A 26,510-nucleotide genomic window follows, 5' to 3' on the forward strand; every position below is an offset into this window, starting at 1 on the left:
CAACAAGGAAAATCGGCGGGCCCATTGTCTCTCCTCTGTGCTAAGTGAGATGAAAGGGACCCGCGGCCCCCTCCCCACAGCCCGCCTGCCAATCACCTCTAGTTATTAAGGTCACAATGTGTAAATTCTTTTGACCTGCACCTAATCAAAGATTCACCGGCCCTTTCAAATCCGAATGGGGAGGAGGGGAGAGATTCCCTCCCATAAACCCAGCAAACTCTCCCTCAATAAAACTTCTCTCTCTGATTCCTTCTCTGCTTCCCATCTCCACCCCCTCGCTTCTCCTCACTCCGCCCTCCTCACCACTAGCTTCAAACACAAATGACAAGCCCCATGGAATTACTACCCCCAAAGAACCTGAGGAGGATTTGAAAGTTTCTATTTAATTCCCTTGAAAGAAAAAGATTTCAGACAGGCAGAGTGGCCCAAGCAAGCCCAGAACCTGGGCAGCCCCGGCGGCCCTGATGCCAGATTGCTCCAAATGGCAAAGTAGTCGGCTGGCTTCTTACTGTCTCCTCAATCGGCCTCTCTCTCTGCCCTGAACACCATTATACATGGAGCAAACAACATGGGAGAAAACCAGAAAGGACACCCCCTCACTTTGTCACTTAGGTCCTCTAGCTCGGCTGCTGACCCTCCAAAACCCAACTGGGGCTGGGTGGTTCTGTGAGCTGAGGGGAAAATTACCAAACCCACAGTAGGCCACCCTCACGGAAAACATCCATGGGGTAGAACAACAGAGAACAGAACAAGAGCCAGAGGATAGAACTTGAGAGAAAACAAAACTTGGTATTTACCGTGCTTTGAAAAGTACAAAGTGCTTCAATCCAGCAAGGAAAAGAAAATGCTTGCAAATCTCTGTGCATCAATATCAAGGCTGTGCACTTTTATCCTACGTATCTTGTCTACCACATCAAATGGGGAGGATCAATTAATGTACGTAAGTTGTCCACCACCCACTTTTACCGAATGCGCGACTCTCTCTCAGCTCCTACTTTTCCTGCCTCTCTGATGGTACCTTTGGCCTCTTGGTTTCTCCTGGCCCAGCTGTCTTGATTTCTGAGCTTTCCTTTGGTGCTAATCCCTCGTGGTATTTCAGCTGTTGTCTCCATGCTGATGCCTTCCACGTCTCCAGCCCATGTCTGAGCTCCAAGGCCACCATCCCTGGCTGTCGCTGGTCACAGCTACCTGACTTGTCCCATTACTGCCTCAGACCCACATGTCTAAGACAGAACTCAGTTTGGTCAAAACCAGGCCTTCCTGGGGCACCTGGGTGGCTCGGTCGGTTAGGTGTCTGACTTCAGCTCAGGTCATGATCTGACAGTTTGTGAGTTCAAGCCCCATCGGGCTCTGTGCTGACAGCTCAGAGCCTGGAGCCTGCTTCGGATTCTGTGTCTCCCTCTCTCTCTGCCCCTCCCCTGCTCATGCTCTGTCTCTGTCTCTCAAAAATAAACATTAAAAATTAAAAAAACAAAACAGGCCTTCATTTATCAGGCAGGCTCAGAGAGGAACTCATGTGGGTCCCTTCCCTCTCCACCACGTGCAGTTGTGACCACTGAGCTCTTCCTAAATCCAAGGCTGTCTTCCTACTCTCCCTTCGAGCCCAGACTCATCGCTTACAAACCATACTCCTGGAAAAGTATCCAAAGAGCGTCAGTCTCTCCCCATCCAAAGAATCCTATGTACCGTTCAACCACATTAATCCTGTAACTGCTTTCATCTGGTCACAAGTCTTCCAAGGGTGACCTTCCGTCTTCAGGTTAAAGTCAGACTGCTCCTCAAAGCCCCCCAAACCGCACCCCAAATGTCCCCTCCAGACTCACTGCCCACCACTCCTTTACAAGCCCCAAGCCAGCCAGCCAGCCAGATTGGTCTGCTCTGAACCCCCAAGCTTACACTGAGCTTCCCCATTCCTTACCCTCCCTTTGCTCCACTAGTCCGGTGCCTCAAGTTCCCCTCTGCAGTGTAAACAGAGCCACCCTTAAGTCCCACTTCAAATTCCATGCCACCCAGAAAGCTCCCCTAGTTCAACTAGAAGACTACTACTGCTTTCCCCAATTTCCTGTTAATAATCCTGGCAGATGATGGCACTCACACTGCATGTACCCAGGAATAAATTGTTGTCTGAGTACACGCGCTGTTGTCCCTACTGGACTATAAGCTCCTGGGTAGTAAAAAAAAGGTCTCTTGGGCTTCATGCTTCCCATGTGACCTTGCACACAGCAGCATTCTCGAAACATCCATAAGGCAGGCACTCAGAGATGTGCATTACACAGAAAAACAGTTCTGATATACTACTTTTTTTTAAATTCCAATATTTTAGCTTCTTTCCCCACAAAAGGTCCCAAGCATGAAACCATGTTTAATGCTGCAAATGTAAAGAAGGATCTTTGCAGGGTGATGGAAATATTCTAACCTGAACTGTGGTGATGGGTGTACAACTCTGTATATTGACCAAAATCATGGAATTGTATACTTCGATTGGATGTTAAAATGGACAAATTTTATGGCATGTAAATTATACTTAAAACTTTCAAGAAAAAAGCTGTATTAATTTGAGAGAGAGCGTGCACCTGTGCACACAAGTGGGGAAGGGGCAGACAGAGAGGGAGACATAGAATCCAAAGCAGGCTCCAGGCTCTGAGCTGTCAGCACAGAGCCCGATGCAGGGCTCGAACCCACGAACCACGACATCATGACCCGAGTTGAAGTCGTATGCTTAACCGACTGAGCTACCCAGGTGCCCCAATATGGCTGTTTAAAATAAAAAACTAAATGTAGGTCTATGCACCCTTAATTTAAATAACTATATAAAGAAAAAAAAAAGATTCTGTCTATAGATGCCGGATACTGAAATTGACATTTAAATGCACTTTACGTTTTTGCTCATTATAAAAAACTTAAATGCCAGAAAAAAATGTCAGCACAAATCCATTACATAAGAAATTAGTCTGAAGACCTAGTCAAATAACTATTATATTATTTTGTGACCTTGTTTTCATTTAATAATAGGTCATGACATCTTTTGGGGTCAATAAACATATCTATATCATCCTTTCAATGGCTACGTGGTCTTCTATTGAGTGAATGTACCGTAAGATACTTAACCAGACCCCTATTAATGGACATTTATGTGTCCTTAATGTTAGTCTTTACACATGCATCTTGCACACTTGTCTGGCTGTTGCCTTAGGATAAATTCCTAGATGTGGAATTTGTGTGTCAAAAGGTTTTCATGGTTTTATTTGGGCAGTCACTGCCAAACTAATGAAGTTTTAAAACTCTAACTTTCCCTCTTATTCCTGGATCCACCCTTACCCGCCTGCAAAGGATTTTCCTGGCCACAGACCTCTAACAAGTGGAAGAATCCTTTGAATAATCTGTATTTTTTTTTCCTGTTAATTTTTTATTTTTATTCTCAACCACAGCTCACCCTGGATATTAAGGAGATTCAAGCTGGCTGGGAAAGTAGGGTGTTTCAAACACATTAACTCATGTGTCCCTCTCTCTTGGCCATATGTAACAGATCTCACCCATGTCCAGCTGACCCTTCTCTTGGGTCATTCACCATAGGACCCTAGCCCAATCCCTCACTTGATCTCCTATTTAAGCCTAAGTAAGAAGGGGCCCAGCCTTGGCCAGGACAGCTAAAGATATGACCGCAACAGGCAGAAAGTTAACAGGAGGAAAAGAAGCACCTGCATGAGAGTCCTCAGGAAATAGACAGGAGGTCACATGCTCTGAGCTGGATCCTCTCCATAGCCTCTGAAGGCTACGGTGCAGCAAGTTCAGGGTGAGGAGCACGTGCTAAGCGGTGGCTGATTAAATCTAGAAGCATCCTATAGGGGGACTGTGCTCCTGAGACTCCAGAGTTTTGCCCAGGTACCACAGGACTGACCCAGGGCAAGACAAGCTAATCTCTCTTTCAAAATCAATGAAGAAGGGACAGAGGAGCACTCATGGTGGCCACAGCAGAAAGGGTACATTTCACTTTACCCAACAGAGCTCAACTTTTCCTTCCCTATCTGTTCAGCCAGTATTTGTAACATGTGCAAGAGAGCCACACAGAAAGGAGGGGAAGCAACCTCAAAGTTGCACAGTGTCTCTACTACTGGGGCATATTTGTACTTGAAAAGCTCTTGCCTCTGGCCTCTCTTTGTGACTTCTGGTCTAGCTCAGCTCCTAGAAAAAAGCCAGTCTGAAGCTTCCCACCTGACCAATTAATTGCTCTGCCAGCATAATGAAAGTCATGCTCATTCCCTGCCTATCCCCACCTCCACCATTGCCAAAGTATCCAGAGGCAACTAGACATTAAGTGTCTCCAGCCTAGCAGCAGAAAGCCACACCTCTCTAGATGGGACAGATGAAGCATAGGAAATCAAGAGAGAAAAAAGGCCCAGTGACCGCACATTATACTTCATCAAGCTTACTAACCCCAGGGACCCCACGTTATACTTCGTCAAGTGTACTCACAGTGTGAAGAGGGCCAGAGAAAGCAGAAGCTGAAGAGCCTTGGCTTTAACGCCTTCTCAAAGTAAGCAAGCTCCTGCCTTCACGATGCGTGTTCTTCAGCCCGCACATTTCCACGGCTCCAGTCCCCAGGAACAGTGTGCACGTTGTCTCAAGTGCACCAACTTTAGATGGAGCTGCTGTTTCCAACCTGCTGTGAAAACCAGATACTATACCATGACCACCATGACCATTGCTCTAAAAGCTGGATTAGGACTTGGCTGTAGGAAGGAGCAGAGTTGGAGACAGCAGCATAAGCTGAGCAAGAACAGATGAGTCTGAACACAAGAACGTGGAAAGGATATATGTATGTGTACCTGTTTGGGGAGGGGAGCGGGTCATAGCAAAATAGGATTTATAATTATTTTAATCTCCTGCAAGTTTCTCTCTCCTGACTTGAGATTCTCTTTTGCAATTAAGACTCTGCTCAAGATTTTGGATGTTATCACATCCAACTGGCACTCCATCTGCCCCCCCTGTACTTTTTTTGTGCACCATTCAGGTTTTAAATTTGCATTGGAAACTATGAAAAAGGAGAGCTTCTGCAGAAAGCAATTTCCTGGGCCAGCAGCTTTTGGACTAATATTCCCTTTGCAATTACCATGGCTTCTTCATGCACATACTCCCCTCCCACCTCCCTCCTCCTTCCTCCACTTTTCCCTCTCTTGCCAGCACCTTCGGTCTGAGCCAAGCCAATCCGACAAGGTACCACAGACCAGGTCACAAACTACCCCTTACGAAAGTGCCCTGGTCAGAAAAAGGAGCATTAACAAGTGGGAAAGAGGGCAAGGATCTTGAGGAGTCAGCTTAACAGGGCACCCCAGGGGCGTGGGGGTTTCATCGGTAGCACACAGGCATAGCACTCTTACACAAGACAGGGAAGAAAACCCCAAAAGTTCACAATCTGAAACTTGGAGAGAATCCTGTTCAAGAAACCGCTAGAGAGACGCAAGGATTCGATGTCGAGTCCACACTGCCAAAGTTCCCTCAGTGTCCATCTGAAGGAAGAGCCGAATATATCGGTTGGCTTGCTGAGGCATAAAGCATCCGTTAGTGTTGTCATATGTAAAAGCTCTAGTCAGCACAGCAAATATAGAGTCAGAGTCAACACAGGCCTTCTAAGCATCTTTACAGGCCGTTCCTCAGATCAGTGGTGGCAACATATTCCACTGCTGCCATATATGTCGGGGTCTCTTCTTTTTCTGATGGTGTGAGGAAAACGTCCCAGTTCTTAGGTCCCCAGCTCCCAACCCCCCAATGGAAGTACTAGAATAAAGGAACTGACACACAAAAACGGTCATGAGCAGCAGAAATCCTGTTCTCGGGTGGGTCTTAATCCCACGACCAAGTAGGGCCATGTGGGACTGTCCTAAACTCGGAGAAAGAAGGAAATACAGCGGATACTGTGGACTCCCAGCTGGAGAGCCCAGGAACCAGGACTCTGGTAGATGGAAAGGTGGTGAGGGAGAGAGGGACACCTTTTCAAAAAATGTGGTTTAAAATGAAAAGGAAAACAAGGAACTTAAGACTTGACTCCAAACTGAATACCAAAATCTGCCCCAAATGGCCTGAGAGCCACCTACTTACAGGAGGATGGGGTGATCCTTCCCCCTGACATGACCCTCCTCCCCCAGTACACAAACATACATTATGCTACTGATCCGGCCACATCCCATCAATGCCTTTTTCACCTGGGCCCAGTACAAACCCTACCCCACCCCCTAATCTGCTTACAAGTGTAAGTACCATTGGCCTAAGAAACTAAAAGCACAGAGATTTCATGAAGGTGCCTCTTTTGACTGATCTGAGTGTTACAGCTAACAGGTGGGGAAATCTTCTTAAATATACGAGTATTATCATGACAGGGCCATTGGAACGGATCAGTGCCATAAGTCAGACAGGGCTGGAAGTTTCCGCCCCACCATCAGGTTCCTCTTTAGCCTTGACAGATCAAACTCAAGCCGAAGCAGGCTACAGAGATCAGTTCAGTGTCCGAGCCAAAGGTCTTCACAGTGAGGGACCAAAGCTGCCCTGGCTGGGCCTCTGCCGGCCCGTGTCCCAGATTAATCACCACCAGGCGGGGCCCGGACACCAGCCTGCAATCTGAGCCCAGCAGCACCTGCACAGGGGTCGCCCCTGCTCCTCCCGCACTCCTCTTGGGCAGGACTCCAGGCATGAGGGTGTCCACCTGTTGACGAGGTTACCTGGAACAGGAGGACAAGACACTCAACTATCTTGAATCCTGCAAATAAGTCACGGATGGTTTGAGTGGATTCATGAAGGAAGGAGCAAAGATACGGCGACTCAAGCAATAAGGTCAGGGCTCCAAGGGAAAGAGGATTCTCAGCCTCTGAACAGAAGGAAAGACACCCAATGCCCCTCTTGACACTGTCTAGAGAGGGACTCCAGCTGGCAAGCAGCAGCTATGAACTAAGGAGATGCTTTGGGGTGTTTGGGACACATTCTCATCATCTACACATCAACAGGATGCTGATAGGGAGGACAGAGACCAGAGCAGGGATGTCTTTTCAAAACACCCCCAAATGCTGCCAGATATACCAGTATGAAAGGAAGCTTAGAAACCACTCACTCTGGCCGCACCTGGGTGGCTCAGTCAGTTAAGCATTGACTTCAGCTCGGGTCATGATCTCACAGTTTGTGGGTTCGAGCCCCACAACGGGCTCTGTGCGGACAGCTCAGAGCCTGGAGCCTGCTTCGGATTCTGTGTCTCCCTCTCTGTCTCTGCCCCTCCCCCGCTCACACTCTGTCTCCTTCTCTCTCAAAAATAACATTAAAAAAAAATTAAGAAAAAAACTCACTCCGTTGAGGGTGTAGAAGAGCCTCCTTCCTCTGAATGCCAAAACCTTGGAGAACAGGTCTCAGACGGTCTCCTAAATCAGTAAGCTATTTCAAATGTGTACACTCAGAGCTGACAACTACATACGGTATCCGTCTGTGCTAGAATGCACTTTTTAGGAGCAAAGGGCCCTATTATAAATTCTTCTCAGATGGCAATCTCTTTTATATTGTTGCTTCTCTGAGGAGGAAGTATTCTGGACGCGTGGGCATGCGCGCCCGCGCACACACACACACACACACACACACACATCAAAAGGAGGAAGATAAGCATGAAGATCTGTATCTTAGAACCATCTGTCCCAGGCCCTAACTTGTGATAGAAGGAGAAAGCACTTATGGGTGCACCCTTTCCCACACACCCTGTGGCCCCAGGGAAGGAAGGGGAAGGAGGGGTCAGGGTCAGATTGAAGTGTGTCCCTTGAAAGAGCAGAAGAAAGCCCAGGTCAGACCAGAGGAGAAAGAGCTCCTCCACAGCACCCAGGTCAGACCAGAGGAGAAAGAGCTCCTCCACAGCACCCAGGTCAGACCAGAGGAGAAAGAGCTCCTCCACAGCACCTTCAGCTCAGAAGGAACACCCACATCCTGACTGTTACACCTTGTTCCTCCAGAGCTCCATCTCCAGGAATTCCCTTTGAACTCCGGCTGCAGCCCAGTTAGGATAGAGCAGTGGCTACAATTACACACTCGCAGGGAGGGGGGGGGACGGAGGAGGAGGGGGTGCATGTGACAGGCCATGAAAGGTCCCAGCCTATAAAACAGACTGGAAAACAAACCCTTAATTTAAATGTTAATGAAAGTGCTGTGGAGACATCAGAGGCTTCCCGGCTGCTCAGAGAACAGCTACACCAGCTACAGAATTTATGGCTCCCCTTCACCCTCCCGCCTCCCTCTCTGCCTCATCACCCACTAAAGTTTAAAGAGTATTAAAAAAAAAAAAACAACTAATTTTAACATTAACTCCGTGCTTCCACCTTGGGATGTGATTGCTAAATTATCTGTTGGCAGAACAGTGATCAAAGGCGGAAAAAACACAGGCACGCTGCGCGCACAGCCCGGAGAAGTCAGCTGTGGCTGAGGCAGGGAGAGGACGTGGTCTCTTCCTGATGAGGGAGGACTAGAAGAAACAGCGGTGCAGGCGGGGACCCAAGCCAGGAGGGGCAGGCAGCGGGAGAAAGGGAGGAAGACCTGCCCCTCCGATGTGCTGTGCCCCCAGCTGAGGTCACACAGTGCTGTCTAGTTCACTGTCGCTTCCCCAGGGTCCAGCACATAACAGTGCTTAGGTATGTAGACAGAGAGAGAGAGAGAGAGAGAGAGAGAGAGAGAGAGACAGAGAGACAGAGAGATGGAGAAACAAAGAAGTTAACAGAGACTGAGGGACAGAAATGTATCCCTGTCAGGACAGGTAGGGTCTCAATGCACGACTCTGCACCTGCAGTATCCCATCTTCTGCAGTAGCCTCTGTTTCTATTTGTGGTGTTTTATTTAAGTCAGCTCTTGACAACTGAGCCAACCTTGCTGGCCAGGGAAGCAGTGGCTCCCACACACGGGTCCCGGGCCAGCCAGGGCTGGTTGGGTTGCTGGTCTCAGGCCAGCAGCTCAGCACATGAGCCTCCCTGTGCCCGTCCTGCCCTGGGTAGTGGCAGAAATCCAGGGTCTTGAGGAAGTGAAACCCACCCCTGTGGCATCTCGTCTTTGCTACTGATGGATACACTCGCACCCGCCAGAGAGGCTTGGCTCGGCACGGGCGGCGAACTCTGTGCGGCACCCGCCACCCTAGAGATTCAGCAGGACTAGACTCCGATTCAACTGGATCCCCACACTGATCCTTTTCCAACTTACAGTCATTTCAGGCTGGACCAGGGGACCCATCTAGGATTACCCAGAGCTTCCTCCTTTCTCCAGGTGTCACACCTCCTCTTCCAGCCAGCCCCTGGCCCCTCCCTGGTGTCTTTGTGCCTCTGACTCCCTCATCCAGGACCACCACATGCAGGAGGCTCCCTCTTGTGTGCTCCGAGCCTGGCAAAGGAGGACACGGAGCCGTTCCTTGCTTAGGGAAGGTCTCTTTTTCCTAGACAGGCCCCAGAGGAAGCTTCCCCCTGCCCCGGTCCTGGGAAGGCAGGATGGAAAGATCAAGTCGGCCACAGGCCAAGCCACGACGTCAAGCACGACAGTCAGCCAGCCATCAGAGTCTTTCTTCAGGTTATCAAGATTAGGAATCCTCTTCACAACCCAGCTCTCCATCGCCAACCAGAAAAGGCAAAATTCAGAGAGACAACCTTTACTTTAGACTCATCTTCCCCTAAAAGCTCTGTTATGAAGTCTAGGGCCAAAGGATTGCTGAGCCACTGGCAACCAAAAGAATCCAAACTGAAAGTTGGCTGTCTCTTTTTCCAATCTTTCAAACCTCTCGGTCAGAGAAAACGCCAGACGCAATTACTTTTCACTAAAGAAAGGTGTATTTCAACAGGCTGGTGAATATGCGTTTACCACACACACAACACACAGTAAACCCTGTAGCCACTGGAACAAACACCCTGCTCTCCCCAGAAACCCACCCTCTCCCCGAACAGTACACAGTGATTGCTTTCCTTCCAGACTCTGCCTCACCTCTGGGAGAAATGAAGCAAGAGGGGGCCGCTCCTCCATCAAAACCCCCCAGAGGCCTCAACTCACTTTACAAATTTGAATCGGTACATTTCATGCAGACTTGGACTATTCCCCCAAAAAACAAACAGGCCACCACAGTGAGCAAAGTTACACAAAATTATATTGTATATTTAATAACACAGCAAAGTCAATTTTCTACACCTATACCACTCATATATTTCCCCAATGACAGAAACACGAGAGAAGGGATTAAAACCCAAGTGTCCTGGGAAGCCTTCCTGACCACACTCACTCACACGATAGCAAGTGTTGTTGGGAGATGGGGAAAGGATTCTGCGCAACACCTCCTTTCTCCTGGAGGGCAATAAAGATGGTGTCTGCAGAGGAAGGGGGAGCTGTGGGCTCCTTACTCTTCCCCTAGCAGGCAAACAGGACAAGTGGGTCTCCCGATTCATTTCACCACTAGGGTCCCACCCCCGCTGTGCAAACCGAAGTTCGACGAGCGCTCACACTCCTGGGATGGTACAAGCACTCACGGCTGCCTGATTGAGCCCAGGCCTCGAGGACGTAGGGCCTTCCCCCACCCTTCCACCTCGACTCGGGCCTCGAGGAAGAGCGAATGTTCTTCAGGCCCCAAGAGCCTTTCAAGGGCCACAACTTCCGTCCACCGTGCCGGTGGATGAAGGCACAGCAGCGACCTGGGGCCTGCCTTGTGGCCATCCCTCCGCACCACAGTACGGGCCACAGGCTGGGGGCCTGAGCACCAACTGCCACCTCTTCTGCCCCATGCCACGTGTGCCCTGAGTCCGCCTTCCCTGGGCCTCAATTGCTCCCTCTGCGGGGGAGGGGCGTGGTGGTGGTGGTACCCCCTTCCCCCTCAACCGGAGATGGCTGAGTTTTGAGCACTTAGTATCAGCTGGGAGCCATTACAGCAACACGCCCATCTCACCCCCACCCCCCACCCCGCCACGGAGTAGGATCCTCACAGGAGCTTCCACATGCCAAGTTCAGTCATTACACAGGGAGTGAGGAAGGAAGGAAAGAAGGAAGGAAGGGATAGAAAGTCAGAGGGAAGGAAATGGAGTCTTCAACAGTTCTGTATTTCCTCACTCTTGAGTGTTTGCCAACTTTATTCAGCTGGAAATAGTTTCCTTTTGGAAATAATTTTTAAGTGGCAACAAAACTTATTGCACATTTTTAAAACTCTGCGTTTCTGTGTTACTCATGGAAAAGTGCTCAGCATCCAACGTGACCTGGGGAGGTTGTTTGTGAGATCCGCAGTCATACCCAGACATATACCCTCCCACCGCAGGTGAGCCTCCCACAGCCCTTCTCTCACTCATCAAAAGCTCCAGGCTGGGCCTCCGCTACAGGAGGGCTTCACCTGTAAGTCAGGAATCTTAAAAACAGGATTATTGGCGTCAGGGCAAGAAGACGGGTAGGAGGGCACACAAGAGGTAGAGAAAAAGGTCCTTGTCTGCCACCCTCCTGTGGAGACTACTGGTTTTCCTTCTGTGGTTTTGAGCACCTAAACACAGCTCTAAGCACATATCTGGTATTAAATATCACCCTCCATGGCTGTTTATGGATCAAGAACTCAAGGTCATGGAAGGAAGGAAAGGTGACATGTGGACATGGGACGGAATACCTGCTTTCTCCCAGCAGGAGCACCTCAAATAAAGCCGGAGGCTTGAGGTTTCCTGCTTCCTGCTACAAGTGTCTAAGCACACACATAAGGAAAGAAGGCAGCCAGCCCCAGCACCTAGATAAATACGACGCAAAGCTCTCACAAATGGTTTTCAACAGAACAAAGAGATTGAGAAAAGGGATGCGGCGGGTCTCCTAACCATTCAGGTGTCTTCTAGAGAGAGGTACAAGGGAGCAGTGAGAGACTGGGAAGTCGTCGGGTAACCCAGGGACACCTGACCTAGAGGACAGCTGCTGACCACCTCCACTCATGTTCTTCGTGAGAAGTTCATGGTCACATCCTATTAGTGGCCACACTTGCGACCATACTCATACATACCAACGACCATACTCAACAGAGAAGGTGGCAGGGAGGGGAAGAGAAGACAGCGAGGACAGAAACACTATGGGGGGGGGGGGGAAGGAAAGAGATTCCTGCAGAGTTCCTACCTCAAGAAGACTGCTGAGGAGGAGGGGAACTCCAGGAGGGCCAGGAGAAGCCCCCGGCAAAGCTGGAGATGTGAGAAACAGCAACTAAAGCCTTGAAACAAAGGCTATCCCCAAGAGGAGAGATTCTGGTTGCCATAAGGAGATAGCCCTTCTGGCTTTGCAGAGCATTTTCTTACTCATTATTTCAGGTCATCTTCACAATAATCTAGTAAAGCCTATAAAGGGAACTGTATTCTCATTTAATAGTTGGGGAAACAGGTTCAGAGAAGGGCATGGCTTCCCGAGGCTACCCTGCTGGTGGTGGGAAAGCAGAACCCCAGTGTTCCAGCACAGACCCCGAGGCTAGGAGGCAGTGTCTCCCCAGACTGGGAAAATGGATGAGCTCATTGAAAGGTTCAAACTCATGGACGCAGGGAGAAGAAATGGATCTAATAATAGGATGAAACATCCCTATCCCAGTACTTTTCAAGGTAAAAGAAAATGGAGTAGAGAGAACAGCAGCATATACCATGGCCCTCTAGTAAAGACAGAGCCCCAAGTGCAAACTATTTTCAAAGAGTCAAGCTGGGGAAGAGGTCATCTCAAACAACGATGGTCCAGTCAGTAGTGAGTGAGCGTCACCCTAGGGCCAAGGCAGGACACCAAGAGGACAAGAAGCCTCTGAAGGAGAATGAGAAAACAAAAGACCCAGGTTTTCACTGAAGATGAAGCATATCAAGGACTCGGCAAAGGTCCTGGCACAGGGCGAATGGCGAATGCTCAGCAGCAGCTAGTAGTGCGGGCTGTGGTAGATTAATGCTAGTACTGTCAGAAAGCTAAGTCCTTCCTCAAAGCCAGTCTGCAGGTTGTGGCCAAAACAAAACTCCGTTTACTGTATTCGAAAATGCTTCTTAATGACAGGCTAGACTCTGTCCTCAACCTCTTTCACAGACACGATCTTCAACTGTTAAAGTGAACACGTGCTTCAACACGTGCTCTACTGTGAAAGGGTAGCCTACCACATTCCAGAGAGGTGGCCGGAGTAGAGGACTAAGGGATGGGGTGCTGAGAGGGCCTGGCCGTGTTCTTTGGCCTAAATCTCCAGCCCTGAAGGGTTTCCCCTCTACCACCGGCCCCACCCCAGCTCTCCCTAGTCCAAAGCCAGCAGAAGTCCACAGGACAGTCACCAGCCCATCTGCCACCTCCCACAGGTCCCTTCAGTCCTCACACATACCCAGCCCACAGGCCCCCAAGCCTGACCAACTGGCTTTCAAACGGGCAGCAGTGGAAAGAAACTGGGGAGAGGACGGTGTTCAACGGCTCTGTTCTCCGCCCTCCGCTCCCACACACTTAGGCCTCTCTACTCCCTGCTGGTCTTGCCTTCCCGCTTTCCTAGGATTGCTAGAATGATTTGTTCTGAACAGCGACAGGTTTATAGGTTAGCCGACACCTCCGCTCTGTGGAATTTTAATTAACTTCTCTCATCGTCAATATGCTAAGGAACGGGGTCTCCATTCTCTGGGGTCAGCAGTGTGTTTCAGGTCCTGCTATATCAGCCGTCAAATTGAAGAATTAATGACGTGGCTAATCGGCTCTAATTCTTTAGAAAGAAAAAAAATTTGAAAGGGAGTTGCAGAAGGGGGCAGGAGGAGGGGTGCAGGCTCCGTGGAGTAGGGAGAAGGAGGCTGAAGGGGGCTGAGCAAGGTGGGGAACCCACTCTCTCATAAAACGAGTGACAGACTTAAACCCAGGGCAGAAGAGTGGCAGCCCCCCAGCTTTCCCACTGCTCGTTAGGTGGGGAGTGAGGGACGAAGGCAGTGAGGGGGAAGACCCTAGAAAAACAAACCGTCTGACGGAGCAGGTGCAGGAGAGAGTCTATGTACCCTGCTGGGGAGGAGAGCCTTGGTTCAAGAAAGCCTGGAAAGCAGAAGTCAGGATGCAAAGCTCACTCACTTAGAGGTGAAGCCACAGAAATACAGACAGGCCAAGGGGGAAGGTAAGGCTACCACCAAAAATTTGGCATGTCTGCTATGATGCTCAATCTACCCCGCATACATGTCTCTGGATGAGGGCCCAATTGGACATGGGCCCCACGCCTCTCCGGATGACTCAGCTCTGTAAGCGATACTCTAGAAGACATTCTCCAAGGGGAACAAACCACAGATGTGGGTTGTGAGAGCAGGTTGGCCGGTGTGGTCACTTCCCAGGAGTGCTAACAGGCCTCTGCTTTGGAAGCGACTCCAGAGAGCATATGCTCCAGAAGGGGCACTCTTGTAACAACTGGAGTCAGTTACATTTTAACAGTATCTTTTCCTTCACCGTTTCTGGGGTAGACGCCCAGGAAGTTAGCCCCTGGGATGTTGTCTCCACCTGACACATATATGTGAGCCACACACCTTAGGTCTCTGGAGGATTTTCAAAATCTCCAGGAGAGACGCTTAAAGCAACCTGGAATATACAGGTGGACGAGCTTTCTAGCCCACCCAACCTCATAAAATAAAAGCATTATTATACAGGACAAAACCATATCCAAAAACGTCTCCCTTACCTGAGTAATGGGCTGATAGCAATGGACCAGACTCGGTCTTCGGTCTGGATGGTGTGTAAGCACTGCCCCAGCCGGCCTGATGCCAAAGGCCATACCTGGAAACAGCAGAAGAGATGCTCTCGTCAGCATCGCCTGGGATTGGGACGTGGGGTGAGCATCCCCAGGGCGGTGGGGAAGTGGAGAATCCTCTCTGTCCTGCAGACACAGAGCTCAACGTATGAGCCGAGGGGCTTCCCCAGCCTCCGGCTCGCCTACCTGACTCCCAGGCAGAACCGCCCTCCTCAACATCCACTTGAGAGCTCTCTTCACCACCCAATTTTATAGCAGGGAATCAGGAGCTCCACACTCCAGCTGAGACGTGACGAAGCCGGGTGAGCAGGTGCGGCTTGCCTCTCTCAACCACCTCCTCGTGCTGGTGGGTTTTCCTCTTTCCTATCTCTCACCCAGATTTTCCTTTGGGAGGTAGGGAGAAGGAGGATGATCAAGGCACAGTATGGGGGAACAAAGACAGAATTACAGCAGAATTAAGAGAGAGGAGCAGAAAGGAAGACACAAGAGAAGGGGAGAACGGAGGAAGAAGAGAGGCTTCAAGGCACGAAGGTGGTATGTTCTTGTTTGTTTGTTGATAATGCCCAGGATCCAGTGCTATTCATGTCGGCAGGGAATTTAGCACCTAGTGTCACCAAAAGTAGCAGAAAAGCTTAACTCTTTTAAGCTTCCATATCTCCTACAGGTTAAAAATATTGCTTGGAGCACATTATCTGGTCCCTATCAGTCAGGAATGTACATTAGCAGCCACTCCGGGCTTAACTCTAATCAACACTCAGGGAGCCCTCTCAGCAGCCAGTGCATTTAGAAATCTCCCATTAAGCACAAGGCCCCCCTCACCTCACCCAACCCTAGATGACACAGTCAGGGAAATAAGCCTCTAACCAAACAGAAAGGAAGCCTCAAATGTACAGGGCTGTCCCAGACAGCAGCCAAGGAGGGATCCTGGGGCAGCCAGATGGATCAATGACCTCTCAAGGTCCCTGCCGTGCTATAAGGGGAACACACAAAAGCCAGTCAGGACCTTAGATGGAAGAACTTTCAGGAAACATTCCTTGAATTTAAGGGGCAGGTGATGGAGTGGGGGTGGTCTTGCCTTCTTGGGGTCACATGACATGTCTTCCCCATAAAAGGAGAAAGTGTTTTCGATCTTGTGTATGTATAAAAGGTATACACTTCCAACACAGGGAAAAGAAAATAAACTTAAGAAGATTCTGAACAAGGAGGGGCAGAAAACAAAAGTGAATACCACGACTTTCCTGGAGTGCCATGATTCTGGCTTACTCTTCTGGATCTACAATCAGGCCCCTTTGCTAGTAACTAGAGGCGTTTCTACTGTCTTCTTTCAGATAGTCCAGGCCTGGAAGAGTGGTTTGCCTTTCCTCAGATGCGAACTCCCCAGGAGGTGGGTTGGAAGGTGAGGAGACACTAAGGACTCTGATTACAACATCTATGGGGACAACTCCAGTCCTGGACTCACCAGTGCCACCCCCTCCCCCGGGACGGGCTGGTGAATTCCAACACCGTACAAACCACAGAACAAGGTTCCTGGCCTCCGGGAGGCATGTTGCCAATTCTGAGCGGATGTTGGGAAAGCCACAAACCCGAGTGTCATGATGCCTGAGGGACAGGAGTTGACAACAATATGCTGATCACACTTTCACCCTCAGTGGTCAAATCCAAAACAAACCCTTCCCTGGAAAAGACATATCTCAGTGGAGGTGGGCATTTACATAGTCCTTTTAAGAAGCAGTTGACAATATGTATCAGGACCCTTAAAATGACCGAAGCCTTACACTCAGTAATTCTCTTGCTGAGATTCTATCCTAAGAAAATAATTCTAAAACAAAGAGAAGCCTATGTGGTAAAAATATTCCCTGCAGCCTATGGTTGCAGAAAGAGCACGCATGGGCTTTGGAATCAGACCCATTTGGGTTTGAACCCAGTTGTTACTTATCCTCTCTGATCTTAGGGATATTTCAGGACTTCGTAGCCCCAGTTTCCTCGTGTGTAGAATGGGAAATAATACCTATCTTTTGAGGGCTACAGAAATGTCAAGATATGTATAAAGCACCTGGCACAGTAATAGCACAGTGTTTGGAAGGTATTAGGCACCCAACAATGGTGGTTCTTATTACTTATTAAGCCATTAAAGATGACACAAATAATTTGTAATAATAATAGGAAACTTTATAAAATAGATACAGTAGGGTATATTGGCTATCCACAATATATTACAAGCATAATTATGTAGGGATAAAATTAACCTAAAGGATAAAAGGAGAAAATGAACAAATGTAAAGGGCTTAGCATTGTGCCTGGTTACAGTGTATACAGTTACAAAACAAACAAGCAAACCTATGCGTTGAAAAATAACTAAAAGAAGAAAAAGAAAAAACAAACCCAAGTTCAAATGTTCCCTCCTTCATAAATTCTCCCCTTTCAAGGCAGATGTGATCTCTCCACCCCTGAACCCTCTGGCCCTAGAGGCTTACACTTGACAGTCCTGGCCACTTGCGCTCAGCTTCACAGCCACTGCACGCATGTTTCAGCTCCCCTTAAAAAGAGGGGCAGTCTCTTCCTTACCTTTGAAAAACCCTACTGCCTTGTACACTAAGCCTTGCATACAGTTGGCACTTAAAAGAATGAATGAAAGAACAGAGAAATAAGGAGGCAATGAAAGAATGGTCAGAACCAGCCCAGGCCCACGAAGAATATTCCTACATTCCTATCACATCTCAGGATGGGGCTGGCCTCACTAAAGCCCAGAGGGGCAATCCAAACAGAGTCTCAATAAGCTTGAAAGTAGGGTTGGCAGGGGCGGGGAGGGGCAGGGAGGGGCAGGGAGAGGCAGAATCTGAGCAATGGCTAACTCAGAACTCAGAAGTCTTACGAAGAAAATGTTTTAGTTCCTTTCACCCCAATAAAACAATCTCTTTCCTAAAACACAGTAGCTATTTGGGGGAACTCCCAACAAACAGGCTATAGATCTTTACAGGCAAACATGAGTTTGCCTAAGTTCTCGCATAGGTTTGGGCATATTAGAAGCAGCTACAGAACTGCAGAAGCCACCGAAAAGCCATGGAAACCTGGCTAGAAAAGACTGGCTGTGGGTAGTGTGGAAATGGGTCAGGAAGACGAAGGCGGCTAGAGGCAAAGACAGCCACATAGTGGGAACAGAAGCAGCATCCAGAGGTCTGAAAAGATGAGCGGGCCCAGAAGTCACCAGGGAGCCCGTAGATAGCCGACCAGTTTTCTGGAGGTGAAGAACCCGGGGGGAGAATTCTGTCACGGTCTTAAAAGAAATCCTCAAAAGGAATACGATGTGCTGCAGTGACAATTTTAGCATTTAGAAAGTACCTGTTTTAACGCTTAAAAAAAATCGAACCCACTAAATGGGGTTGCGTTAGTACTTCAAACATGAAACAAATCCAATATCCCAAACAAAGATGCTGTCCCCTGACTAGAATAGCAGCCCATCCCCCTGAATTGCTACCTGTGGTCATAAAGCTTAGTTTATGCTGCTCTGGGTATCAGACCACAGAGAAGAGACTAGAAGAGACGTCACTGAGAAGGAGGAGCCAGGGGAAGCTCGAAGCCATGACAGGAAGATGCCAGGAGATGGGAATATTTAGGCCACATGTGCCAAAAAGATTTTTATGCAAGTTTATTTCTGAGGAGTACAGCAAGTTAAGGCCAGTGTCTTTTCGAGGAATGGCAAAACGACAGCGACCAATCAGAACCCTGAAGTAAGGATAGGGTGGACGGAATGGGAAACAGGCAATAGGAACTTCAGTTTCCGAGTTGGTTCAAAGGTTTTCTGGATTTTTCTCAGGCTTCCTGTGCTGGTGTGCATGTCTCTCTGACAGAATGCAAAGTGTTAGGAAGAAAATAGCCAAGGGAGGAGAAGCTTCCGTGAATAGAAAGGAACATACGTAGCCCTTCTTTTTATATCAATTGGTGGCATGTTGATAGGAAGGAGTAATGACCAGAGGGTACGTGGAGTCAGAAAAGCTAGTGAATAAAAAGTGCCACTGCCCTCTCCTGAGACCCTCCCTAGGTGTCTCAGAGGCCCGTTTGCTGACACGAACAGGCATTTTGCTCCTGTTGGTGCTATGATCTCCAGATGCTGAGAGGAAACAGGCGAGTAAGATACTACCAGGCCTCCTGCACCTCAGCTTAATTGTCAGCAGAGTTCCCACAGCAGCCCCAAAGGACCAGGCGTGTGCGGGCCCTGCCTGGGGCTGCGGGACACAGGGATGGAGACAGAAGTTCTTCTCTGTGTCATGGGTGGAGGCCTGTTTGACCCAAACGTGGGTGAGTGGAGTCCATAAAGCAGAGGTCACACTACTTCTCAACCTCATTCTGTTTTGCCTTGGCAGATGTCTGACCGTAGACCAGGCAGTTTGGCAATGACGCACCAAAAACGCCTTTCTCTCCTCATCTTTCTACTGCTTACTGACCACATCACTCTCCAGAGAAGCAGTAAAAACACATTTTAATTATCAGCCTGATTGCTTATAAACAAGGTGGTGAAAAATTAACCTCCCTAAACAGAAAGCAAGCAAAAGAAGGGAGATTTTAAAATAAAATATTGGGGTCAGAACTCAACCCACAAACTTGAGGAAATTCAGCTCAGGGAGGAAAAGCTGGCCAGGCCCTCTGTTTTTGAGTTCACGCCACATTTCAAGTGAGTGGCAAGCTTCCCAGCCACTGTCCACTCCTTTCTCAGGCCAGCTGGCAGGGATGTAGCCTGGCATGGCCAGCCGCATGCCAGAGGCACATAAGTGAGTCCTTTATCGTGTTGTCCCCCTGCTGCCCCCACCCAATGCCCTCAGCCAATCCCAAGACTCAAGGCCCTATCCACCCTCTCCCACCCCACTCCCTATAGACAGGAGGGAATAACAGTACCTAAGGGGGACACCACTCACCTTGGCCGTCCTGTCCCTGGAGCCGCTCACGATGATGCCCCCTCTGCAATCCACACAGTTCACCTCCTGTTCATGAGCCGAGTACTTGACAGTGAAGGTGCTATGAATCTTATGAACACCAATCTTCCCATCTCTAGGAGAGAAATAAGGAGCCCATCCCCAATAGCCAATTATTCTCTCTGTCGGAAGAGAACAAAGCTACGGAAGCAGCCCGAGTCTCTAGTGATGTCCAAATCTGCTAAGTTTTAGGCAACTCAGCTCAAAATAAGGTGCTGAGCTTCGAGATAACTTTACTTCCTCAGTACACTTGGGGCTGAACAGAGCTGAGAGACAAAACAAATTTCCCCCTCGAGAGTATCAAAACCAGCTTCACTTTTCATTAAAGGCTCTTCCTGTTTTCCTTCTCTGGCTAACCCTATTAAGTGCCTTTGGTAAATCTCTCTGCTTCAAATGGAAAAAAAACAAAAAAAACAAAACAACAACACTCCCTCTTCTTATGGTCTCCCTCCTCATCCCTTTGGAGTTGAGACAGAAAAGTGAGAGGCAGGCAGGCAGAAGTTCCCTGAAGAATGCTAAGGAAGAAGGAGGAGAACTCTGCGGCACTTACCCTCCTGCACTGATAATATGCGAGTTGGCCAGCACAAAGTGGCAAACGTCCTCATCATGCCCAGCAAAGACTCCCAGGGGCCGACGGTTCAAGCTGGCACCATCTGGGCGGAACTGATAGGCCAGGATGAAATTAGCCTGGGATATGTACAGAGAATCACCTTCTAGCTGCATCCAGGGCATCTGACTGCAGAGATATAAAACACAATTTAAAGATCATCAAGATACAGCATGAAAAGTTGACTCCAATCTTTAGAGAGGCTGACCGATTCTCAACATAGAGAGAATAACCTGCACTTTACCCCCCTCCTCTCCTTTAAAATTACCTCCCCGTAGGCTACCCTCGGACAACTAGAGAGACTGAGCTTTGTAGTAACCTAATCTTCTCTGGACTTTCTAAAACAGAGTCAGAATTAAACGACCAATTAAATATCACTTTTAATGGGAAAATGCTTAAGACCTGAATTACTGGCAACTTAGATTTCTTTTGGGTAGGCAGAGCTCAGCGACTATAATGACTGGGGCATGGACAGGGTCAAAAACAAATCTTCTACCCAGAGAAAGTGATTTTCTTTCATTACACATCCTCACTGATTTGAAGTGTTAAGTGAGAAGTTTCGAGGTTCCAAGACTCCCATACATACCTCTTTCCCAACAGAGCAGATGGAGAAAAGAGAAGAGTGAGCCCTGAGAAGCCCCATTCCCTTATCCCGCTAGAGCAAAGGGGCCATTTATAAGTGAAAGGAATAAAGCCATTTAGGAAAGGATGCTAATGTACTGGTTACATATCCAGCTCCACACAGGGGATATCTACGTTTCGGTATTAGAGGGTAAGTGGGGCAATGGAAAAACGGCTTCGCAGCAGTCTGCTACAGTTCGGGGGTTATGGAGAAATAGTCAGCTCTCCCAGGCAGCAGATAAGAGAAATCCACAAGTAGTTAAAGATTCCCTCCACAATCCAGCAAAAGGAAGAAAGCTTAGAAGCCACAGGCCAGTCCCATGGCACAGAGTGAACCTCAAGAAGAAAGAAGACTCTGCCAGACCCCAGGCTCTCTGGTGGGGACTAAGCCCCTTCCCCAAGGCAGACATCCCAGCAGCCTGTCCTACTCTTTGGAGGAGTTCTGGAACTACCAGGTCCCAAGCAAGGCGTAGGGATGGCTGATTCATCCCCATTTACAGAGACACCATCTCCCACTGCCAAGCCAGTCTGAGCAAACTGGGCTGTGTTTCTTCCCCAGACTCCTTAATACAAGCGTCATGGGAATGTGGAAAAGTTCTGCAAATTGACTTGACGGGCCATTAAATGCAGCTTGGACTTTGTAGTAGCTGAGTTTCTGCTCAGGAGGTTTTTACAAGTGTGTGCATATATTATATAGAACATGTGTTGAGTAGGTAGCGATGCCTACATTCTCACTCATTATGCACTTCCCCCTTCAACATCCCCTTGCACGAGTTTGTGGCACACTCAAGTGGGGAGCAAACAGAAGGGGTTGGAATGCATGTGTTTAGAGCCATCTGGTAAACAGCCATTTGCCGAGGACAAGAAACCAGGTTCATGCCAGGTGAACGGTGGAGAATCCGGGGCAGCCTGGTAACGGCTTTGTGTGTTTATTTGCCAAACTGCTTTGAAACCAGCCCCAAAAAAGACGTCAGGGACAAAACCTTGATAGAGAAATAAACTCTACTTTCTGATATTAAAAGGCAAAAGCGGGAAGCAGAGAGTACAGTTTTTCATCATAAAAATCTGTCTTTCTCCCTAGTAGTTTCTCTACAGTCACCACCATGACCAGTACCCCGCAGCCACCACCAGCCATGAAAACAGCAGGAACTGGACACAAGCAAGAGAGAAGGGGTCATCAGATGAAGAAGCCCATCAGTATCTCTCAGCACAAGCACAGGTCAACCTGGAATGAGGAACCACGATGCTCCTTAACCATTCCGACCAATCATTGAGGAGCACTTGCTTGACAGGGAGTCAGATGATAACTATGAAATAATGTAGCATCAATGAAGCATAAGATTTGTGGCATTAGCAGTCCAAAGCCACTGTCTAAATTTCCTAGCAGTTCTGAGTTCTATCTCCCGTAACATCTACAGCCAAGCCTTTAGATCCTATTTTGCCTTCTTAATAAAGTAGGGGAGAGGGCTAACAGACACCAGGAGTGAAGCATAACTCTATAGAGTAGATTTAAAGAAAAATAATTAGGGGCGCCTGGGTGGCGCAGTCGGTTAAGCGTCCGACTTCAGCCAGGTCACTATCTCGCAGTCCGTGAGTTCGAGCCCTGCGTCGGGCTCTGGGCTGATGGCTCAGAGCCTGGAGCCTGTTTCCGATTCTGTGTCTCCCTCTCTCTCTGCCCCTCCCCCGTTCATGCTCTATCTCTCTCTGTCCCAAAAATAAATAAACGTTTGAAAAAAAAATTTTTTTAATAAAAAAAATAAAGAAAAATAATTATAAAACAAGATGGGTTGAAATACTGGCTTCATTTAACTCTTTTGATGAGGTAAGTTAATAGGGGTTACCTCTGAGTGGTTGCATTATACGTAAGTTTTATTTTCTTCTTTAAACTTTTCTATTTTTTCAAATCTCTACAATAAACATTTGTTATTTTTATAGTCATAAACGTGTGGAATTTGTTTAAATAAAGCACATTTGATGGCAATTTTTACCAATGTGAAAAAAATTGTCCCTCTGATGCCTCCTTTGTGATGTTTAAAGGATCACCAGTGCCCCACCACCCAAGACAGGCACATTTACACTCTAGCTAAGACCAGATATTTTACTTCCCAGCATGCTTTTCTGTCCCAGGTAGCTTTGAAAGAGTCAAGGAGTACCTGGGTGGCTCACTCGGTTGAGCATCTGACTTTGGCTCAGGTCATGATCTCACAGGTCATGAGTTCGAGCCCTGCATCAGGCTCTCTGCTGTCAGCGCAGAGCCCACTTTGGATCCTCTGTCCCCGCCCCCCCCCCGCCCTTCCCCCACTCACACTCTCTCTTTTAAACATGAATAAACATTAAATTAAAAAAAAAAAGAATCAAGAGGCTACTTACCTGCATCTCCACTTCAGCAGAATCCCCTCTCGGCAGCGCCCCAACCTCCAGTTCTGAGACACCTTCACCCGTTCCTTCACTGGGACATTGGCCATCCTGTGTGCACACAGAACAGATAATCCAGTCACTACCACTCATTGCCAACCAGAGAAAATTCCATAGGCTTATGAGGTAGAACTTGGGAGTATCTGGAATATATCTAGATATAAGTGACAGGGTTAGGACATGAGAAAGAATTAACTTTTCTCTCTCCACACTGGGATAACCAAGAAAGCCAAGGAGAAGAGCCAGTCCTTTACAGTGTCTATAGTGATGCCAAAGCGATCTAATGGAGAAAGGATAACAGTGCTGGAACTACTGGCTATCCATAAGGAAAAAAGTAAACTCTGACTCCTACCTCACACCATACAGAAAAACTAATTCAAAATAGATTTAAACATGAAATCTAAAACTATAAAGCTGATAGAGGAAAATATATCAAGATATTTCTGCAACTTGGGGCCTGGGAAAAGGTCTCTTAAGACACAGAAAGCAATAGCATACAAGAAAACTCTAATGAATAAGACTTTATCAAAATTTAAAATTTTTGCTTACCACAATGAATATACACACCACGTTCTGGGGAAAATGTTCACAAAATATATATCTGACAAAGGGCTTATATCCAGAAAATACTAAGAAATTATAAATACGTATGTATAACTGTATACATATGTATATGTATATATTGTATATGCATTTAAATATGTATATATAATTATACACACACACACATAAATATATATATATATATATATATATATATATATATGCATATATATTTTTCGAAGGCCAGTAAGGAACTCTCCTACAATCTTGGTGGCAAAGCAAAATGGTAGAGCCATCATGGAAAAATGACAGTTTATTATAAATCCAAACATATACCTACTCTATCACCTAGCAAATACCCAGGAGAAAGCATACACCCACAAAAAGACTTGCACAAGAATGTTCACAGGAACTTTAGTAGTAAGAGCCCAAAGTTGAAAACAGCCCAGGCAGCCATCAGAAGAATGGCCAAACACCCCATGATGTATATTCATACAATGGAATGCTACTCAGCAATAAAAAGGAAAGTACTATTGATATACACAGTAATGTGGGTGAATCTCAAAAGCTGAATGAAAGCAACCTTACACAAAAGAGTTCATGTTGTATGATTCCATTCATGTGAAGGATATTGAGAAGGATTAATATTATGTGAAGGATATTGTGAAGCATTATTAAGAAGGATAACTAATCTATGGTGGAAGAATCAGAATAGTGATTACCACTGGGAATCCTACCACTGGGAAGGGGACTGACTGGGAAGAAACATGTAGAAACTTTCTGGAGCAACATTCTGTGTCTAAATCTTAAAGGGATTTGGGTTACACAGGTGTATATGCATTTGTCGAAAAATGCATCAAATGGGAAAAAAAATGCCCCAAATGATACACTTAAGATTAAAGTTTGAGCATTTTGCTGTATATAATATTAAGTTTATTTATTTATTTTGAGAGAGAGAGAAAGAGAGCACGTGAACAGGGGAGTGGCAGAGAGAGAGGAAAAGAGAGAATCCAAGCAGGCTCCGCACCATCACGCTCTGCACTGTCAGCATGGAGCCCGATGAGGAACTTGAACTTACGAAACATGAGACCATGACCTGACCCGAAGTCAAACGCTTAACCGACTGAGCCACCCAGGAGCCCCTGTATATAAACCCATAAACTAATATATATACCAGTCAATTGTATGCATGCATACTGTAGTGTTCACAGGTGGAATGTACTGATATCTGCAACTCACTTTGAAATGCATGATAGCACAAATACACTAAAATGTATTTGTGGAATGAATTGTGGAATCTAGGTCGTGGGCATATAAGTGTCTGTGGAATAATTCATTCAACTTTGCTGTTTTAAATTTTTCATTTAAGAAAATGTTGGGGGTGTCAGTAGTACTTTCTGGGTGAGGAAAATAGAGCAGTAAGGAATACGAGAGCACACTAGCGTAGGAATGGTGTAGTCTGTGACTGGGTTGGAGTGGTAGAGGGGTAGGGAGAAGAGCTCAAAGCCACTCTGAAAGTACACTTTGGGACAGAATTCTGAAATTGTGGGCAAGAATTTGAAAATTTCATTTTAGGGGGCGCCTGGGTAGCTCAGTCGCTTAAGTGTCTGACTCTTGATTTCAGTTCAGGTCATGATCTCATGGTTCGTGGGATCAAGCCCTATGTGGGGCTCTGCACTGGCAGCATGCAGCCTGTTTGGGACTCTCTCTCTCTCTCTCTCTCTCTCTCTCTTTCTGCCCCTCCCTCACTCTCTAAACAAACAAGCATTTTTTTAAAAGAAAATTTCATTTTAGGCCCCCACAGCTCCCCTGTGTTTCCTTGGCCTACTCCACTGGACAGTACAGGGCACACTGCTTGGGACACGGAGTGGTAACTACCAGGTCTATGGAGAAAAGAAGAGAGAAACATGCATTTCCTCCCGTCTCTGCTGTGCCTTCACACTGACTACCCTTTACCAAAAGGCAGCCGTGAAGTCCTGCTTACAAGATTATGACAAATACAGATTAAAAAGGATGGTTTTGGCAGGCAGAAAAAGATACCTAATCCGTTTCTAGATAAATAATACTCTACCTCCTGATCTCATCTCATTTGTTCATTTGTATAAACTAATTGTTTTTGATTAACAAAATGATACATCCACAGGGTAAAAAAAAAATGCCAATAGACTGATAGATACTGTAGATGCATTTATATTGGTATGTATTTATACATATACCCAGTTTTTAATTTAAAAAAATAGTACACTATTTTACTCATTGCTTTCTTCACTTAACAATACATCTCAGGAAGCATTCCATATCAATACATCAAGATCTATCTCATTCTCTTTAACAGCTGCATAGAATTCTATTGTGTAACTCAATCATCATTTGACCAGTCCTTTACTGATTCACATTTAAAGGGCTTCCAGACTTTAGCTATTTTAAATACTGCTGTTATAAATGTCCTTATATCTCTATTTAGGTGTGAGAACCCCAAGCAGGCTCCACGCTGCCAGCGTAGAGCCCAACATGGGGCTCGAACAGAGGAACTGTGAGACCATGACCTGAGCCCAAACCAAGAGTCAGACACCCAAACTACTGAGCCACCCAGGTGCCCCGATATTTTTATTTCAGACCTTACTATGGAAAATCTTTCAACATAGTAAAT

The 26,510-nt window shown here is 47.2% G+C and overlaps 1 protein-coding gene across 15 annotated transcripts in view; it reads right to left on the reverse strand.

Moving 5' to 3' along the window:
- FBXW4 (F-box and WD repeat domain containing 4) overlaps positions 1 to 26,510 on the reverse strand; it is an 88,228-nt gene that overhangs the window by 38,811 nt on the left and 22,907 nt on the right. For 8 of the 15 annotated variants that reach the window (XM_045040594.1, XM_023240851.2, XM_023240850.2 and 5 more), the window contains exons 2-5: positions 23,273 to 23,368; positions 20,225 to 20,410; positions 19,618 to 19,750; positions 14,639 to 14,733 (exon numbers count right to left, since the gene is read on the reverse strand). In XM_045040594.1, the coding sequence (XP_044896529.1) occupies positions 14,639 to 14,733; positions 19,618 to 19,750; positions 20,225 to 20,410; positions 23,273 to 23,367 (509 nt within the window). In that variant the 5' untranslated portion in view covers position 23,368. Of the gene's footprint in view, positions 1 to 4,473; positions 4,664 to 14,638; positions 14,734 to 19,617; positions 19,751 to 20,224; positions 20,411 to 23,272; positions 23,369 to 26,510 lie in introns of all 15 variants that reach the window. The other 7 variants (XM_045040590.1, XM_045040589.1, XM_045040591.1 and 4 more) reach the window with 3 other exon arrangements.

Source organism: Felis catus, chromosome D2, assembly GCF_018350175.1.
Source record: "Felis catus isolate Fca126 chromosome D2, F.catus_Fca126_mat1.0, whole genome shotgun sequence".
NCBI classification, from domain to species: domain Eukaryota; kingdom Metazoa; phylum Chordata; class Mammalia; order Carnivora; family Felidae; genus Felis; species Felis catus.